General features: G+C 50.1%; 6 protein-coding genes across 6 annotated transcripts; 3 read left to right on the forward strand and 3 right to left on the reverse strand.

Moving 5' to 3' along the window:
* Positions 1–1,765: 1,765 nt before the first annotated feature.
* N7539_007019 (FAD-binding oxidoreductase) lies at positions 1,766–3,517 on the reverse strand (the record flags this gene model as incomplete). The annotated part of the gene is made up of 5 exons (XM_056936620.1): positions 1,766–2,089; positions 2,167–2,362; positions 2,423–2,786; positions 2,847–2,960; positions 3,025–3,517. 5 exons carry the CDS (start codon positions 3,515–3,517, stop codon positions 1,766–1,768), a joined length of 1,491 nt encoding a protein of 496 aa, XP_056788555.1.
* A 3,900-nt stretch (positions 3,518–7,417) lies between these two features.
* On the forward strand, positions 7,418–8,918 carry N7539_007020 (uncharacterized protein; the record flags this gene model as incomplete). The annotated part of the gene is made up of 3 exons (XM_056936621.1): positions 7,418–7,797; positions 7,995–8,526; positions 8,784–8,918. 3 exons carry the CDS (start codon positions 7,418–7,420, stop codon positions 8,916–8,918), a joined length of 1,047 nt encoding a protein of 348 aa, XP_056788556.1.
* Positions 8,919–10,176: 1,258 nt separating this feature from the next.
* Positions 10,177–13,432, forward strand: N7539_007021 (exoribonuclease II; the record flags this gene model as incomplete). Its single annotated transcript, XM_056936622.1, has 2 exons — positions 10,177–10,371; positions 10,436–13,432. The coding sequence occupies 2 exons, from the start codon at positions 10,177–10,179 to the stop codon at positions 13,430–13,432; spliced, it is 3,192 nt and encodes a 1,063-aa protein (XP_056788557.1).
* A 299-nt stretch (positions 13,433–13,731) lies between these two features.
* Positions 13,732–15,996, reverse strand: N7539_007022 (uncharacterized protein; the record flags this gene model as incomplete). Its single annotated transcript, XM_056936623.1, has 5 exons — positions 13,732–13,778; positions 13,876–14,147; positions 14,257–15,176; positions 15,249–15,559; positions 15,627–15,996. The coding sequence occupies 5 exons, from the start codon at positions 15,994–15,996 to the stop codon at positions 13,732–13,734; spliced, it is 1,920 nt and encodes a 639-aa protein (XP_056788558.1).
* A 354-nt stretch (positions 15,997–16,350) lies between these two features.
* Positions 16,351–16,911, forward strand: N7539_007023 (BolA family protein; the record flags this gene model as incomplete). The annotated part of the gene is made up of 3 exons (XM_056936624.1): positions 16,351–16,452; positions 16,521–16,681; positions 16,743–16,911. The coding sequence occupies 3 exons, from the start codon at positions 16,351–16,353 to the stop codon at positions 16,909–16,911; spliced, it is 432 nt and encodes a 143-aa protein (XP_056788559.1).
* Positions 16,912–17,789: 878 nt separating this feature from the next.
* N7539_007024 (syntaxin) lies at positions 17,790–19,144 on the reverse strand (the record flags this gene model as incomplete). The annotated part of the gene is made up of 5 exons (XM_056936625.1): positions 17,790–17,857; positions 17,931–18,210; positions 18,320–18,786; positions 18,879–19,044; positions 19,139–19,144. The coding sequence occupies 5 exons, from the start codon at positions 19,142–19,144 to the stop codon at positions 17,790–17,792; spliced, it is 987 nt and encodes a 328-aa protein (XP_056788560.1).
* Between the last annotated feature and the right edge of the window lie 124 nt (positions 19,145–19,268).

The following is a 19,268-nucleotide window of genomic DNA, read 5'->3' on the forward strand; positions in this document are numbered from 1 at the left end:
GGGAGGTATCGAGTGATTCCAAGAAAAAAAAAAGAAAACAAAAGAAAAAAAAAATTGAAGATGGTGACAGTGACAGAGCAAGATAGGTGGTTTGAATGAAAGATCTGTGTGTCCCGGTATAGATCCGCTCGAGAATAGCACCGTTCGAGGACAATCGATGAAGTTGATAAGAGGTTAGATTTGCGGTAGATTCGAAGAAATGAGTGGAAAATTGGCAAGATTGAAGGACTTGAAAAATGTCTATGAAAGTATGAAGAGAATGTAGCGCAATGAAGAGATGAAGAGAATGAGAATGAGACTAGCTAGCCCTGGAGATTCTGCTTCTTCCTGTCCTTTTATTCAAGACCAGCAACAAAGAATCTCAAAGACAATCGCCATCAGCATAATTGATGCTACACTTCAGTGATCTAGACCAACACAAAATTAGCAACATCCATTAAGATCTAGATCCTCACAATCAAAGCTACTACCTCTCTTTCAGCCTTTGTTAGGCGGACACGGGCGCCACATGCAACAGACCCCAAGCTCCTCGAATAAGGTAGCTGCAGCTCGAAAACAACGAGCATTATGTAGTGAATGCAGGTCTTCCGAATCGGAACAAAAAAAAGACCTCCCTCAACCAACAAATCTCCAGAGTCTAAGGTAATCCATCCACTGCGGCGCTTCGTGCAGGAAAACATTCCAAGCCCTCGGGCGCGAGCTTGCAGCCACTCAGGGCTGCAGAAGGACAGACATCAGACGGGATCTGAGCCGGGCGCCTACTACACACATGAGTTATGGCTCAGCATCGGAGGCTTTTAAGGCTGAGGAGAATTGACTCTGATGCACGGTCGATCAATGTTTCATCTGTTAGGGACGGGTTTATTGTTTGTGCTTGTAATTGGTCGAAGTAGTCCCTGGAGGGTAAGGTAGATTTAGGTTGTTATCCTTGTTGGGCTTCTTATACTTGAGCGCATACAGACAGCAGGCGGCTGTATTATGATATGTCGATCGCACGCGGCTTATGCGCTCCTGATTAGGGTCTAGATCCCTTGAACGAGGTAATTAGAGCATTTGAAAACAGCCGCATCGATTGATTATTCATTGCGAAGTTCCAAGCAGAAACCCCAAGTCATGTAGAAATTTGAAAATGCCACGGCCATGGCAGTGCCAAATCGCAGTACGAAAGCGACCATCTTAGCGGAGGAGTGATCTGACTCACACGACTCTTTTCGCCGCTCCTGCAATTCTCGACGAAATCTGCTTGATTCGTCTCCGAAACGAGGGGAGCGTATCTTCAATCGTATCTTGTGGTCGACGATTTCCACTTCGGCGAGGATGAGCTGAACCCCCTCAAGAATCAGACTCCCTGCTAGTTTGTTGTTGCAAAAACAGAGAGTCGAGTGCGAAGGTCTTCCATCCTCTGACAATTACAAGAGCTCCAGAACTGACATTAGAATACCCATGGTTGCGGTGACTCTGCCTTGCACCATGAGTTCTTCGTCAGATGGGTGGACGGCTCGGTGGATTTGGTGAAGTATTGCGGGAAGCAACATTACAGAGGGTGGTCAGGGATATGGAACAATCACTACAACCTCCCAATCTCAGCCCTTTCACTCAGCGTGTGCTTGCTGGATGAGCGTCATAGGATTGTTTGAGATCAAACTCAACAAAGTCAGGTTTCAGCCGACATTCACGCACCAGTATACACCATATACGATATACTACAGAAATCCTTCGCCCGAGTGCCTGGAGACCTCGTCGTGGATCACAGGCATGATGTGGTCTAGTTGAGTCTCCAACCACCACTCGTTCTCTTTTGGAAGAATCCCTCCGGATCATAGCGCAATCGTGCCTGCAGCGCGGATGCTTTCGAAGCAGGATCGATACGACCCCAATAATCCTGGCGGAAATAGGCATCGTTCATGAACAAGGGCCTATAGACATCAGGGAGGAGACCCTTATCAACATTACTCTGGATGAAATTGTCCATTCCTTGATAAAGTTGTTGATTGGCTTGGTCGATCTTGGCGTCGTCGAGAGCGAGGGACCAGGAATAGTCGAGTTCGACGAAGATGTAATTCGTGTCGGTGGGAACGTTGAGAAGATCCTGGATGTTTGAATGGGCGTGTTAGTCGTCGGAAAGACCCCCCCCCCTGGGATTACCTACTGAGGATCACTACTTACACCACCGCGAGCCTTGGCCTTTTCAGAGAAGCTCTTGGGAACGGGCTGGAAGGCAATGGATGCAATAAGGCCTGTCACTTCAAGGACGGACTTTGAGACCTCGAACCAGTGATCGTAGATATCCTGGATCGGTCCAACTCCCACTGTGCTATTTGGCACCGGCGTCGTTTCTGTGGCAATTGAGTATCGTTGTCCACTTGAACAACTCTGTCAGTATGATTGGGGCTCCCAATATCTGGCATAGAAGATGACGTACTGCAGGATGAAAAAGTCGTTGTGTTTGAGCAGATCATAGTAAGAGTCCCATGTCTTGGTCGTGGAGGTGTGTCCAATTGCAGTAAATTCGTCAAACACTCCCGCGGGGGGCTCGGGGCCATCGTAGAAGAGGAACATGATCCAAGTATTCAGGAGTAAGCCATGCTCCGCGGTCAATATGATCGCCGCTTTGTCATCAGGGTAGTTGTCCACAAAATTCCGGACTGCTTCCAGCAGTTTGGGCGTTTTGTCCGCCGTGAAGACGTAGTTGCCGCCCCAGACTTTGCCGATAGGATGGGTTTGCATGGTGTAAGATGTGACAATTCCAAAATTGTTGCCACCACCCTTAAGAGCCGCAAAGAGATCTTGAGAACCATTAGATTATGGAATCGATGGTCTGATGAAAGGGGTAAAACCACTCGTACCTGTGTTTTCCTTTTCACTAGCATTGACCACTGTGCCGTTGGCCAGCACAACTTCGTAATTGACCACATTGTTGGCAGCCCAGCCATACTGAGTGCTCAGGAAACTCATACCACCTAAGATAGTGAACTGAGTCAGAACTAGTCTCAATTTCATGTGCAATGGCAGGCCTCGTCTTACCTCCCAATATATACCCTCCAATACCCACACCACCAAGACGACCTCCAACGACAGCACGACCAGTCCCATCAAGTCCCTTTTGAGCCTCCTCCCATGACAGACCCGGTCCAATCTTGGCGGTCTGGTCCTCGGGTATGTAAAAGACTTGATCGAGGTTCTTGGTCGACACCAACAGACCGTCCTGGATGCTGGCAAAGCCGTTGTTCGGCATGTGGCCGCCGGACTTGACAGCAAACAATGTATCGACATTGTGCAATTCTTGAATTACCTGCGACATCTCGGCAGCGCTAGAAGGTGCGGCAATGCATTTCGGCTTGAGGTCTCCGCATGCCGCAGACCAGTAGTTAGTCAAGTCGGCTGCATAGCTGATCGAAACGGGATATTCGATGTCGATGCCGCCGGCTGCAAGCGTTTGACAAATGTCAGCGAGGGCGACAGGAGTCAATGCAGCTAGTGAGAGCGCAATGGAGCGCCAACCGAAGTGGAGAGGCATGGTCAATGAAAGAGATCTTCAACAGTACACACTACACAGGCCTTTGTGCACGAAGATTGCAATTCCAGTAATCGGCCAGACACGCTTTGAGGGTACCGTGGCGCAGACAAGACGCAGCGCAGCAGCAGACTATGGCCAGGGGACGACAGCCCTAATAAACTCTACATCTTCGGGCTGACGCTTATGTGGATGAATCCTTTAGCCTCGATAGTCTGTCCATTGCGTGGGTCGGAAGTGCGGAGCCCCCGGGAAAGTGATCCACGAGTCGACGATGCATGAACTCAAACGAGCTAGGAGAAAAAGAGTTGGGAGCCGGATAGGTAAACCTATCCCTCAATCAAGACACTGGCCCTCTCGGACGAACTTTAGCCCATGTTCACAGCCTGGACTGTTATGCAGACCCAGAACCGAGGAGAGAATGACAACATATCCTTGACTACAGCTTTGAAGACGTCCAATCGCGAAAGTGTGAGTTGTAATGTCCGGTGCATGGTGTATACACTCTAACGCAAGAAGGTAAACCTCCGCTCGTGATCATCATTCTGATCGCACTACGTCTCCAATGGCAAGCTCGGAAGAGACCCGAAAAGATTTCGATTCGCACAATCTGGGTTCCAGGGTCTCTGAGACACTCGACTCACGACTGTCATTCCGCATGTGTAAGCGATGCTTAGTCTTGCAACCAACGTGGATGAAGATCGCAATCCACCTATAAAAGCCCCCACTGGGCGCCTTCTTGACGGAAGTGGACGCAAGTGACTTGGAAGCTGCATGCTCACAGTAGTCAAGTTCTGCCTTGCAGAGAGTGCTTGGCGCTCGATCCACCATGCCCAGAGCCAGCGAGGAGACACGGTCCAATAATGTGATGGATCAAGTGTGAAAGCGGGTTTGGGGCACGAGGCGTTGTCTTATCGTGGTTGGCCGAAGGGGGATATATGTACATTCAACATTGGCCTCGAATAAGGTGCGAGTGGCTGTGGTTCGGCCATGGACCTTGCAGTTTGCCCTCTTCTGTCATGGGGAATTCCGCGAGAGGCCTCGTTCCAAAGAGAGCATCAATTGACCAGGACAGATCAGATCTAAAAAAGGATAATCATCGGGCGGCATGCGGAAATGTCTGCGACATGATGTGCACAAACTCCTTTTGGCCTTGATCTTTAGAGATATACCGAGCAGGCCGAGAGTCAACCGACCGTGTTTTCACATATCGAAAAGCACCAGGCTAGACCAAAGGTGCTCCTGAAAAATTGTGGAATGAGCGGGGGATCAGCGCGAGATCAGCGTGCCCCTGAACGGTCTCTCCTCCTTCATCGGGCAAGCAGGCCGGTTTGCTGTCAAAAGTCGAAGTTCCTGTCAGCCTTCGTACCGTTGAGTGGAGTGGACCAAGTTCGCTTAGACCATTGTAGTAATGATTTTCAATGGCAAGTCTTACTCTCCGAAGAGCTGCTAACTTCAAGCTTGCAAACTCTCCACAAGGATGACCATATTTGTGCTGAATAGGGATACAAATGCCCGTTGCCGATCCAAGTCCTCCAAGGCCCCGAACTACCGTTGAGGCTTCAGGCTAGTGGTATGATTCGGGAGCTCATACTCGAGTCTCGATCATCACTGACACGGGAATTTCGGTGGCTTCCACCGGCAGAATATCTCACCGCCTGCAATCTGCATCTTATCATGATCGTCCTTCATCCCAGATCTTCACAAATTAAAGACATTTCAAGCGACTCACATCGTGTCGAATTACCTCAGTGCGAGCGGTTTTGATATGAGGAGCCCATTTCGTCTGAAAAAGGTGATGTATCTGCGTTCAGTCACTCCGATAGCTCTTCAGAAGTTCCTATAGCTCTTAACGCGTGTAGACTCCCGTGTAGAACATTCATCGGGAACCATGATCGATTGTTAGGATCCGTGTTTGATTTGGCAGCGATGCACAAGACGCATGACTGGTTTCTAAGCTTATCATTCCCGGCTCCACATAGAGGACTCAATCTCGATGACAGCCTTGGTTGCTCCAGGGGGAGTTAAAGTCGAAGACCGTGAACTGGAGGACGGGTAGTCATGATTGATGTCAGGATCACAAGGAAGACCCTTATCTTCGAGTCGTTTTCATTGCAGTCCAGGAATCCTCAAAGATGAAACGGGCTGGTCAGATTGCAGAGTTGCGTCTCAGGTCTCCGTTTTCCCAGCACTCTCGTGTCCTGTGCAGATGTGGCTTGACATTGCACGATGGACTATTGCTCAGGTTACCATATGGATGGCGACTATCCTCATGGGCCAGAAATCGAAGGAACAATCGATCGCTCGAGTAGTACAGCAATTTAAAGATTTGGCACTTTCATCACAGTAGAAAGTGCACCGTATACTTACTCAAACATACCTCGAGGTAGGAGTAAGAGGTCGGCCGCCCTGCAACTGGAGGTAGTCAAAAACTTATGTCTCCTCCAGGTATCATGACCGCGGCAAGATTAACCTAAGGTGCTCTATATACTATTATCTTCAATTTTGAGCTTGTTAGGTGTAGGGGTCACTGTGGTACCTGAGTCTTACAGAAGCTCTTCTTCATCGGTAAAAAGTTGCTTGAAGTAAGATCAACGGTCGTTCTGGTCAGGTATGCTGTGCCAAGTTCAACAAATTACCTGTGTAGTCAAAAAAAGTAATACTGCTTCATATAAATTTCACCGGTTGATAGGTAGAAAAGAACGACCTGTACATGGATCTCCACCTGCACCGCTGGGGAAAGAAAGGCTCTCTTTCATAACAAGATTATGCTCCAATTGCAATGTCCAGTAATTGGGAGCTGACCAAAGAAATATCCAGGTATTCATCAACCGCTGCTGGCATCTTCTAGTATTAGCATTGACACTTTCCATCTTTTTTCCTTTGCTGGCGCGGGGGTATAGGACCGAACATGCTCCATTATTCTTCACATTTCGTTACACCCAGCTGGTCATGCCCAAAAAATGGAATTCCTGGTGAGTGGCAATTGCCAATTACGCGAGAGAACAAATGATATGAATATGATTTTCTGTAGTTTGGCGTTGAAGAGTTGTATGTGTACGGAGCATCATTCGTGCATTCTGTCTAGTGGAATTGAGCTGCCACCCACCTAGGTAGTTGACAACCCCTTCTAGATACGGGTACAATTCTACTATATATCAGAGTAACATAGTCATAGTGCATTCATTTCATTGTACTCTTTGTTTATAGGTTTCGGGCAAAGCCGAGCAGGTTGGTGGTTCTTCACCGCCTGTTCGAATTTGATCCCGAGAGTTGAACGCAAGGGTGTACGGAAATGACATGACTCCTGCATATGACTTGGAAGTGGTGCCAGGGTAAGAGTACAGATAAATCAGGTCTCAGCTTACAGTACACAGCTGGAGGCCACATGTAGCGAGTTTCTCGATGAGTAGGACTAGGATGGCGTGACGGAATTGGATGGTACTAACCATTAGTCTCCACAAAAGTAGTGCCCGTGTACTTGACACACATTCGGTCCTAGTATTCAACATTGGAGCAATGGTGGCACACACTTCATGAAGCTGGTGTGAACAATAGATTGGTGCTATATGACATGCGCAAGCAGTCCGAGGTCGAATATCTCAAATAATGTTCGAGTTCTTGGTAAATCAAGATAAGTACTGATTCCATATGGTTGCAAGGAGTGGCCATGCAGAGATCTACAGATCAATAGCCCTGGAACAACGTTACACGAGCTGAAGCCGGACAGAAGCCGTGAGGATCTGGATGAGCCCTACCGTAGCAATGATAGCGGTGAGCAATGGTTGCGAAGAAACAGTCATAAAAAGGGACGTCTTATGTCCGCTTCGCTGGTTTCTGCTTGGTAGGGCTGTCTCAACTCTTTGTGTCCAGCTGTGGCGAAAGCTTCTTCCAACTTGCACCATGAATTTCCCCAACGAACCCTTCTTTCGACGTTTGGTTGATCTCGCCAACGGTCACTCGCGTGTCATTATCAGCGATGGCTTCTCTGGCATTAGAATCACCTATGGAGAGCTGCTGTCCCGGGTACTCCGATTCCAACAAGATTTGCAGCAGCAACTGCCTCCCGCTACACTAGACAACAACAAAGTGCTCCGCGAACCATTGTGTGTAGGGATCCTTGCCACCGTCAGTGTGGAATTTGTGGTGGCCCTCTTAGCAATACTATCCATTGGGGGCATCGTGGTACCCTTATGCAAGTCCCAGTTCGCGTTCTCTTCTCTAGATGGCAACCTTCCGGCTAACAGTGCTCCACAGCAACGGCCGATTCCGCTGATTCAACGGTGGAAAAGATTGCCCAATGTAATGTCGCCTGTGTGGTATTTAGCCCACAGCAAGTCGAGCTCATGTGGCGAATCCGTCAGCGTGCATTGTATATTACTGAGAAGAAGACATGCACTCTTGCCATAAGAACCCACGCTGGCAAGCAACCTTCGAGTCTACCATTTACTGCTGATCACCCAACTCACTTCCTGCCTAGACGCGAAGCCATTCTCATCTTCACATCAGGAACAACGGGCCAGCAGAAAGGCGTCTTGCACTCCCGAGAATTCTTCAATGCCAAAGTCGAGGCCGAGCCCATAGGAACAGATTCTGAATGCCTGCTCTTCGCTCGTATGTCGATCTTAGTCGTTTCTATCCGCGTCATGGTTCGGATGCTCCTGCGGGGGGTTCGCATTGAGCTATGGCCATATCTGTATGACCCGGACATGATTTGGGAGCGTCTGCGCAAGGGTGGAATCACCGCGCTGGATCTGTTGCCGACCATGTGGCGAAATATGATGCTTGCATATCGCCAAAGAATAAGTCAGCTTCCTTCAGCAGAGCAGGAGAAGTACTGTGCTGGGGCGCGCCAACTGCGTGACGTTGCTTGTGGCGGGCAGCCAATGTTGCAAGATGTCAAATTATTCTGGCAGAAGATGCTGGATGGACGATGTGTGACCATCATCTACGGTGCAACGGAGGCGGGCAATAGCTTGCTCAGAGCCGTGGGCGAAGATTCACTGGTAGAAGTAAGAAAAGAGAACATTCTTCTCCTTATACACAATTTCGATCATTGTGATAAGACTGACATCAGTCTGATGTGCACAACATAGGGAACAATCGGGAAGCCAATGTCTGGGATAGAGGTGAAGTTGAGTGAGGATGGCAGAGGAGAATTGCTCGTCAAGGCCCCAACACTCTTTCTCGGGTGAGTTATTCTCCCTCAACATCAACAGGCCGAGGCTTCGCCAAATCTGACCATTCAAGCTACCTGAACAATCCCGAGGCCACACGCAGCGCTTTCGATCAGGACGGCTTCTTCCGGACCGGCGATATCGTCCGTTACAACGGCAGCGAGTATGTGTTCGAGGGCCGCGCCTCATGTGATTGTAAGTATATGCACAGGGAGTGCGTATCTTGAACTTGACTCAATACTCAAGCTGATCCAACACATTACCAGTTATTGCTACCCAGGTAGGCAGAGTGTCTGCGCCCAAGGTTTGTCAAGCCCTGATGGGTCTCTCCGAGGTCCAGGAAGGGCAAATTTTCGGCCTCGCAGATTCCAGATGCGTAGAACGTATTGCGGCTTTGGTGCGAGTACGCGCAGATAGCACGCTTTGCCAGGAACGTGCACCATTGAACCTGTTGAACTTGCGACAAAAATTGGCATCTTGCTTGCTCGAGCATGAGCTACCATCTGTGCTTCGAATTCTGGCGGATGAGGAGGAAATTCCTCACGGTGATTCAGGCAAGCTCATGTACCAGAAAGCTCGAGAACGGTTCTTTCCCCCTGGATATGAATCTCAGCCAGGGGTAGAAGTCTGGGAGTCAAATTGTGCGTACAGTTGGGTTAAGACCCACCCAGCCTAAGATGATGGCTGGACTCAGGGACTGACCTACGTAGGGACCATGTACATACTTACTCACACCCGTTAAGTGGCGATAGGCAATTAGGTATATACTGTCCATGCCTAAAATGTCGGGCTTATATACCTGAAAAGCCAAGACGGTCCACCTATGTACCTACTCCTTGTGCTGGGTGGGATGAGCCTCAACTGTGTGCTACTGTGCTGAGATAGAATGAGCTGCTACTTAATGACCGAGACAGCTTATGGTTTCAAGATTCACTGTTGGAAAGCCTCGAGTGGCCTGCCATCATCCATACAAGTAGGTATACATGCATGTCAACGGACTATAAGCGGAGAAGAAAGCCCTGAGTCGGAATGAGAGATAATCCTCTTAAAGGAAATCTTCCAAACAAGGCTGGAGCTTCTCGATAGGTGTTCCCCAAGGCCTCGGGTCTGCGCGAGGGAATTGATGCCTAGCATAAGCGATATTGAGAGGATGACTCTGCCCTTACGAAGCTAGATATTGTCCCATATAGCCAGCTGAGTGTGTCACTGCAAAATTGTGCATCCGACTACGCCAGAAACTCACCTTTCGTGAGATAAAACCACCACTTTTATATGGGTCGATGGCCATCAAACACGAGACTGGTGAGTTCGCATCAAAAGCACTTCACACTCACAGTTCCCCCCGTCTTCGACAAGGAGGCGATAAGCCGAGATAGCATCCACCGCCCCACGGCGGTGGGCGGCTTACTGCCGGTATAATAACCAAGCTTCCGCGGCTTGTCCTACTATATTATTCGAAGCGTGACCTTTTCTCGTCGAGTGGTCATGGTTCTAACGCGAGTGAGATTGGTGCCAAACTTGACCAAGCTACGGTATCATTATTTGAAATGCTTCGCTCTGCAGCAGGGAGGCTCAGGCCTCAGTACACGCTTGCCGACTATTACTCTGCTATCGGGCAGCCAGCCGTTGTCGACTTCTCGAGCGCTTAAGTTGGTGGGGGGCGAGCAAGTTGAAGATGGAGTGAGTGATTCGCCATAGATTGCTTCAGTCTAGCACTTGTCTCTAACAAAATATCGTTTAATAGGAAACGGAGAATGCTCAGGTTCTGCAGAACGCTCCTATCACCGTGGAGAACGCTCGACTGCAGGCTGAACTAGAAACCTATCGCGACATTCGGGAGTACTTACGAAAATGGAACGAAACTAATCCGAGCGTCCTTGATCCCGTGCGAGAACCTGGAAGTGCTTCAGCTTATGAGGATCCCGGTCAGCTGGTGGGGAACATGCTCAACGGTCGCGAAGCATCAGACGCCCTGTGGGCAAGCTCAGAATTATCCAACAAAGACGACTTTGATACCTCCCAAGATTTTGAAGGCGACCACTTGGAGCCGGGAGATCTGGTGGCGCGACTCACATGTGACGGCATATTCAGTTTCGCAATATATGTTCAATCCGTGCACAAACAGAAACAAGTGTACACGAATCGAGGGAACTGGCGAATTTGCTCCAATCGAGAGATCGATTACGTTGTAAAGGGGTTTGCGTTGCCAAGTCTCCTAGATCCGATCAAGCCATACTTTCCAAATCGCCCTCCGAAAGCTCTATCTGAAATTCAATCGGTGCCCGAAGGTGGCCTACCACGACCCTTGGGCCGTCCGCTCATCGAGATGATGATCGATTTTGAGCAGCAAGTTTCCGAATTCTACCGAGAACATTCCCAACTTTTGGATAATATCCACGACATGGTAGCGGACGATTCTGACTTTCTGCGTCTAACCCTTGAAGAACTGGCAATGAAGCTTTTGAACGTGGATGAATCGGAACTGAACAGAGTTAATCTCTTCGCGGTGCACCAAGCGGTGCGCCGACGTCCTTTTGCAATTGACAAAGATTTCAATTCTCTGTTTCAGCCCGTCTACTTGATTCAGCCCAAGAGGATCACCAACACAGTCAGGCAGGTGACAACGTGGGTACACGAGCATCAAGAATATCTGGTCCGTGCAGCCATGGTCAAAGATACAACTGGGCTCAAGGACCATCCAATGCAGCAATTCGTTCAAAAGGCGCAGCGCTTGATTCGTCTCAGTCGAAAAGTCAGATCCCCAACAGTCATGTCCAGTGTTGGGCCCTCATCTCAAAAGTTCCATCCCGGGCAGGACGGCAAACCACTGGTGTACCGCGAGGTCTTGACCGAAAAGTTTTCAAAGACTGATCAAACGATCATTGAGTATATGCAGTTGTATGCTATTCCCTCGGTGGCAATGCCTTCTGGCACTTTGCGCTCTATTGCGTCACATGTCATGCGTGCCACGGGTATGTACAACACCTTGGGTCTGAGTGAATCGTCAACCAGGATGTTCCTCCAGGAGCTCGGCGTGATTTCCCCATGGGAGAACCTGAGTCTTCTTGATCAGAATGTTCTACTTCCCGGCCATGGAATGTCGTTGATGGAAGACATGAAATGGGAGGAGCTCGAGGAAACATGCGCCGCTCTGCCAGGATCAATGACCGATTCCATGAAAGATCTCCGCCGAGACTGGGGTGACTTGCCGGTCTACTGTATTGATGCGGTAACAGCTCAAGAGATCGATGACGGCGTCTCATTAGAGCGAATTCCAGGATCGGATGACACGTTTTGGGTTCGGATCCATGTCGCCAATCCCACTGCATTCTTCAAACATGATAATCCCTTGATGGAGTATGCCAAATCACGACTCGCTACAACCTATGCGCCTGAAAGAACATATCCAATCTTCCCCAAGAGCTTTACTCAGACACATTTCAGTTTGTCGGATGGTCGACCGACATTGACATTCAGCGCCAAGATGAATGTCCAGGGAGAAATTCTCGACACCGAGATAATCAACGGCACGATCAGAAATGTCGTGAGCTTAACGCACACCACACTGCAACAATTCCTAGACCCGGGTACCAAAATCTCTTCTGAAAGGCTGACCGTGGGCGGGGAGCCAGTTGAGCAAGGTCTCCCGGAAGGAAAGGCCATGCGCGACAATCTGACAGCCGATGATAAAGACACATTCTCAATCTTGCGCCAGCTGATGCTTGGCTTCCGCACCCAGCGCCAGAAGAATGGCGCCATGGATATTCAACCACCTCGACCCGACACCTCTCTATCCGTCTATCTGGGAACGACTCCAGCTAAGCCATATGATATTCAAGTCAACGAAGGCCGGTACTTCCTCGGCGACCCGATCATCCAACTCCAGATGTCAGTCTTTGACCCTCATGAAGTTCGCGATGAGTCCAAGCGCTACTTGGTCTCCTTGCTGATGAATCTGGCTGGCCACATTGCTGGACAATTCTGCGCCGCCCGCAACATCCCCGTCATCTACAATGGTACCTGGTACGACCCTGAATGCGAGCACGTCACGCGAGAAAATATGGATAAATACGGCGGAGAGGCATTCTATCAGCTCGCTCTGCCCAAAGCCGTTTCGGCGTCCGTCCCTTTGCGTCATCATATGCTCGGTCTAGACGCGTATGTGAAAAGCACGAGTCCACTGCGTCGATTCAGCGACGTCATTGCCCACTATCAGATTGAAGCCGTACTGCGCTATGAACATGAGCACGGCCGACAATTCGACGCTACCGTCGATACCTCGAAAAGTGAGCTCGACGAGAACGGTTCTGGATCATCTACGCCTGCTGCATCCGTCCTACCCTATTCCCAACTCCAAGTCGACGATCACATTGAATACTCCGCGCCAATACTAGCCCGACTCCGCGCCATCTCGACGTACTCGAATCAGCACTGGGCATGCATGCTTCTCTTCCGCGCATTCTACTTTGCCGAATGCGCACTACCGGAATCTTTCCCGGTGATTCTCCGCTCCATGCGTGTCGGCAATGAGGTCGAAGGAACCACCTATTCGGGCATCATCACCAACTTGGGAGTGAATTGTACCATCACGATTCCGGATACTTGTCCGGACAAGGACAAGATGGATGTCTTTGGTGTTGTTGATGCCCAGATCAAGGCGGTGGATATGGCAAATCTTGAAGTCAAGATGGAGGCTACGCGGTTGATTAAGTCGTTCGGGAGAACGGGCGAATGGGCTTGAGTGTTTTATGAATGGTGTCCGTGTTACAGACTACGGTGGATGAATGTATGATAGGTTGTATGAACTATGTAGGACGTCCTGTACGAAACCCTGTACAACAGAATTAAGATACCACTCGGTTAATTATCGAACAAAGCTTCACTTTCCATTGGAATGGATTTATCTTACACGCTGCACCTCGACAGCTTTCAAAGTATACATCACCATGGACAACAGTAATTAGTGCGCCGCGTTAGGTTTCGAACAGTACTAAAGTGGTGCTGCCGTTCCGACCTTCACAGGTTCCCAGCCATCAACGCTCAGCCCTCGACCCCAAAAACCTCCTTGACCAATGCTTTCTTGTTCACTGTAGTAACAAAAACGTCAGTCAATTCACCTCATATCGAACAAGATACTCTCCAGCATCAAGGAGGGTCGCTTCTCGAACCATCCAAAAAACTCACCCTTGCCCATGGCGTTCCTCGGAATCGCATCCAACACCTTCATCTCCTGAGGGATCTTGTACGATACCAACCGGTCCTTCAGTGCCCGACGCATATCCATCGCACCCCAGGATTTACCGTTTCGGCCGGTGAAATGTGCGTCGGGGTGAAGGACGACAACGGCGACGACTTTACTGCCCCATTGTTCGGACGGGAGGCCGACGACGGCTACTTCGGCGATTTGGGGTCTTGAAACGCGGGAGAGAAGAAAGGAGAGTGGGAGGTCAGCATATCTGAATCAAAAGCAGAAATTCCGATTAATCCGGGAGTATGGTTGCAATGAAATAAATCAAACTCCATCATCGATCAAAAGGAAGGAAAGAGCAAGAAGAAGCAACTTACAGAGAGAGCAGTTCCCGTTCGACCTCCAAAGCACTCACTTTCTCTCCGCCTGTCTTGATGATATCCACACTCTTGCGGCCCTGTATGAAATACATGGGACCACGCGCCCATTCTCCACTAGTACCCTGACCAGCACCCTCGACAACCCGTCTTGTCGCGACATCACCTGTGCAGAACCATGGATTGCCCCCGTCATCGCTTCTCACGAAGCTCTCTCTCGTAGCTTTCTCATTGCCCCAGTACTCACGGAAGATCGTAGGTCCACGAAGTTGGATCTCTCCTACGCGTTCACGTCCATTGGCGTCTTGCTCTTCACCCACTGGTATGACCTGATTCGTCTCCGTATCCATGAGACGAGCCTCGACTGAAGGCAGAGGCCAGCCAACACTGCCGTCGACACGGTCTGCAAAGTCTAGGCCGCAGCTTAGCGCCATGCCGACTTCGGTCATGCCGAATCGTTCAAGGAGGACATTTCCATTGCTGAGAGTTTGCCAGGCAGCTTTGGTGGGCGTGGGAAGCGCTGCAGAGCCGGAGATGTTGAGGCGGAGATTGCTTGGGGAGATGCCTTTTTGCGCGGCTTTTTGAATATCTGGGGAGAGGGAGGGAAAGGAGGAGCGAAGGCGGTTGTAGACTGTGGGAACGGCTGTCAGGAAGGTGATTTTGGGTGTCGGGGTATGGGACAATGAAGTTGAGGTCATGAATGGTTCTGCGAGACGATTCCAGACATGATCTGTGTTGAAAGGATACATGAATTCAATCGAAGAACCAGCAAAGAGAGGCGTGACTATCGCATTGATCACGCCGTGAATGTGATGTAGCGGAAGGAGATGAAGAAGGCGATCCTGAGGAGAGTATTTCCAAGCCTCTAGAAGAGAAGTTGCCTGTGCAGTGATTGCTCGCTCGGGAATAAACACTCCTTTCTGGAGATGGTTTCGTCTTTTTAGTACAATCCAAGTATCGTTCACGATGTGCACTTTTCAAGATTGACTCACAGGTCGATTGGTCGTGCCAGAAGTGTACAGCATCATCCCACCTGATGAGGACTCCAGATCACGATTTGATGCCTCTAGAGAGACATTCTCATGTCCACTTGCCCCCTTCATCAACTTTTGTTGAATTTCAAACAAAGGATCATGCTCTAACCCAGTCTGAATTACGGCCTGCATCTTGTCGGCATGCTTTTCCGTGGCTAGCACGATCTTGGCCTGTGAATTGTCTAGGATGTATTTCAATTCGCCGGTTGGAAAGGCAGGAGACAATGGTAGAGCAATGGCATCAACGCCCAAGATAGCCAAGAGCATCACTTGATGGAACGATTAGCACCAACACAGGTCAATCTCGACGTGGCTGCATATGTTATATCCACTCACCGACATAATCGTAACCATTCTCAGCCATAAAAGCAATTCTCTCGCCAGATAGACTCGATAATCCACCCTTGACTTTGACAGCCTGACGTTCAAGGTCCTCTTTTGCGCGCGAAACGTCGGCCGTCAAGTTCCCGTAGGTGAATGACCGCCTGGACAGGCTATGAAGAACCGCCAAAGCTTCTGGATCATGGTCCTTGATAGCTCGGAAGATTGGGCTATTTGGGAGATGTGCCAGAAGGCCGTTCCTTGTTGAAAAGAGTCTTGAATATGAGGGTTGAGTGCCTGCTCCTAGAGGCCTCGGTTGTATGCGCGTTGCACCGACGCGCAAAGGCAGACGTGCGAGTCTCCTCATAGATATGAGACTCGTCATGATGTGAGGATGCCCTAGCGTTGATCCACTGTGGATTCAAGCTTACTACTTCCACGCCGAGGTGGACAATTGAGATCAAGAAACTCGAGTGTCTAGAACTAAATTAGAAAGATAGCAAAGTTGATGTCATGTCATGCGGGTCCAGCAGCTCCGCGGAAAGTCTTCCAAATGATTCGAGTCCCCACTTCCGCTCGAACATCCGATCGTCCAACGCGCGCAATTGACGCTCTTAGGAATCAGTCGCTGAGATAGCTTTTGCGTAGAGATCCTTGTTGCTTTGTACTCTCACACGCACACAAAGTCCGCGCCTTCGCCATACCCCCTGCTGAATCAACTGCATCCCGCAGTTCTCCAATGCTCCCTCGTACCGTCCCAGGCCTCTTTGCGCGCCGCCTCTTCTCCACGTCCGCCAGGATGGCTTCCACCACGCCAATGGAAGATCTCATGCGCGACAAGGTAAGGCATTCCTGCAACCTAGTGTTCACAATTGAGACCACACATATACTCACCCGCTTCACGCGCAGCTCACTCACGCGTTCACCCCCTCCACCCTCGTCATTCGCAACGACTCCCATCTGCACGCCCACCACTCCGCGATGCAAGGCTCAACGTCCAAGGAGACGCATTTTCAGTACGTTCAGATCTCACCCGGGAACCTCAATCGCCAGGCGATGTCTTCCATCGTGTAATGCATGTCAGCTATGGCAGTGCTAATGAGTGTCTGTTCTTTTTGTTTTCGCGATTAGTGTGACGATCGTCTCCAATGCTTTCGAGTCCAAGATGCAGCCGGCTCGACACCGCATGGTCTATGCGCTACTGAAAGATGAGATGGCGCGGGACGGAGGCATTCATGCACTGCAGTTGAAGACGAAGACACCGGCGGAGGAACAGCGGGAGAAGGAGAGGAAGGCTTGAGGTTGTATATTGGAATTTGTCGGGGTCCGTGAGCAGAGGGAAGGAGAACGAGTAGAAGTTGTAGAGTCGACTACCACCGTAATGCAGACTCAACTTCGATTGTCTTGTATAGCAACCAAGGTCGAGGCGCCAGTTGTGCATATTCACATACCCCCACGACATGCATTGATGTTAGTGGCTGATAAGGTCGAGATACCCAAGAAAGATATGATTACTCTCTCTCTCTCTCTCTGCAATGATACGTCTGCGAGACTTTAGTCTACAACAATGCAAGAGTTATTGTGGAACAGGTGGGTGATTATTAAGAGTTATTACGTCGGACTCAAACGTGCCATGAGTACAGCAGAATACAACAAGACGCAAGGAAAACACAGGGGGAGGAGACGGTCTACTATGTACATCACAGGAAACAAGTCGCTTGTTTGCGACATCCACGCGCAACACCAACCCGGAAAGCCGGGCATTACAAGGAACAGGACACACACAAAAAAAAACACAATCATCATCATCGAGCAGTCGCAGAGGAGAGAAATGACACAAACGAACTGTGCTAGGTTCTGGCAACAGCCGCGGAAAGACAAGGAGATGAACGAAGACGGCCGATCGTAGAGTTGGGCTTTTGACAGGACAAAACAAACAAAAAACCGGAGGGAGACGAGATGCGAGGTGGTATAAAGAAAAGAAAGCGAGGGCAAAATGTGTGGCAGTGACAAAATTTGGTAGCGGGGGCGCCGAGGCGCAAGGAAGGGGAGGGGGAGAGAGAGAGAGGGAACGAGCAAGCACCCTTTGGGACTCGTTGATCGACGACAGGGGACAACGACTTGAAAAGCTTGCGCGTGAGTCGAATGAGAAGTTAAAGCCACGGGAGGACGTCATATCTATTTGGCGGTTTTGTTGGCCTGGGTGACACCAACTGCCACACCCACCACGATCGCAATAATAATGACTGGAAAGGGGAACAGGTCAGCACAAGAACTTGAAGACAAATAAGAGGGGGAATTGAGTCGGGAACCACATACTAACGATGATCAGCGCATACCACTTCCAGCGGCGGGCGTTGCGAGCGCTGACAATGGCACTGTCCAACTTGGTGTTGGCTTGCTGAACATTGCGGTGGGTCTCTTCGGCACCCTGCTGAATCTGAGTGACAGCAGGTTCTTGCTGAATGACGAGTTCCTGGACATCGGTGAAGAGCTGAGCGAGATCGGCCATGTCCTTTTCGATCTTGCGGATGGCAGCGGAACGGGCGAGAGTGGCTTGACGGGCATCATTGGCCTGGCGCGATCGGGTTCCGGGGGTCTAGACGAGATCGTTAGCATTGGGAGATTATTGAAGACAAGAAGCCACATTGCTGTTTTTTGGTTTTCCAACAATGTCGCGAGGGAGGAGGCCTTTTCCGAAAACATACCATGAAGGCCTGCTCCTGACCCTGCATCACAGCCTGGACACCAGCTTCCAGCTCATCCGGAGAAGCCTCCGGGTTGGCCATTTGATAGCGACGGCGCACCTGCTCCTCGAGACGCTTGTGGAAGTTGGACTGATCACCCTGGTAGGCTGTAATTTCATCCTGTAGACTGCGCTTGGCGATGGTGTAATGCTCCGCGGGGCCGGGAGAACCGCAACCGGGAGTCTCGGCGATGCGCTTCATCTGATCGCGCAGATAACGAAGAGCAGTGTTGATCTCATCCTCGACGTAATCAACATTCTGGCGCGTCACTTGATCCTCCTTGCTGGTGTTGGACTCGAGCAGAGCTGTCTGGGCCGCGCGGAGCTGAGTTGTGCGCTTCCTCTTGACATCTTCAATTCCCTGCTTGAGCTCGTTGATCTTGGTGAGGAGCGCGTTCTTGTCGGGGGCTTGCTGCATGTTGGACATTTCTATTTTCGAAGAGTACAACGGTCAAACGAACGGTCCTGTTGGGGAGGGGGAAAGGGTTGAACCGTGTACATGGTCAACGGTTGAATCTTACCATAGCCGCCATTGCCCTGCTCCATTGCCCCGGCCTGGCCGTAGCCACCACCGTATCCGTAGCTCTGCTGGGGTTGTTGCTGTTGCGCTCCGTAGGGATTGGACTGAGCCCCGTACGGGTTGTATGATCCATAGCCACCTTGGCTGTTATCTTCCAAGTTCTGGTACTAGCGATGGTCAGAAAAAGGGGGAGACATGAGGCGCACGACGAGCTCGCAATTGGCAGTCTTTGCAGGGATCAGCAGTTGCCAGGTCACTCACACTCATGATGGAACTTGTGCGATGATGAAGCTCCGATTCGAATTAAAGATGCGCAAGGATGAGAGAGAGAGGGGGGGGGGATTGTGAAGATGCGGAAAGGTTTAGTTAACGGGGAGAAAGGGAAAATTAA

The sequence above is a fragment of the Penicillium diatomitis genome, assembly GCF_028827545.1.
Source record: "Penicillium diatomitis strain IBT 30728 chromosome Unknown utg000009l_segment0_segment0, whole genome shotgun sequence".
Taxonomy (NCBI): Eukaryota; Fungi; Ascomycota; class Eurotiomycetes; order Eurotiales; family Aspergillaceae; genus Penicillium; species Penicillium diatomitis.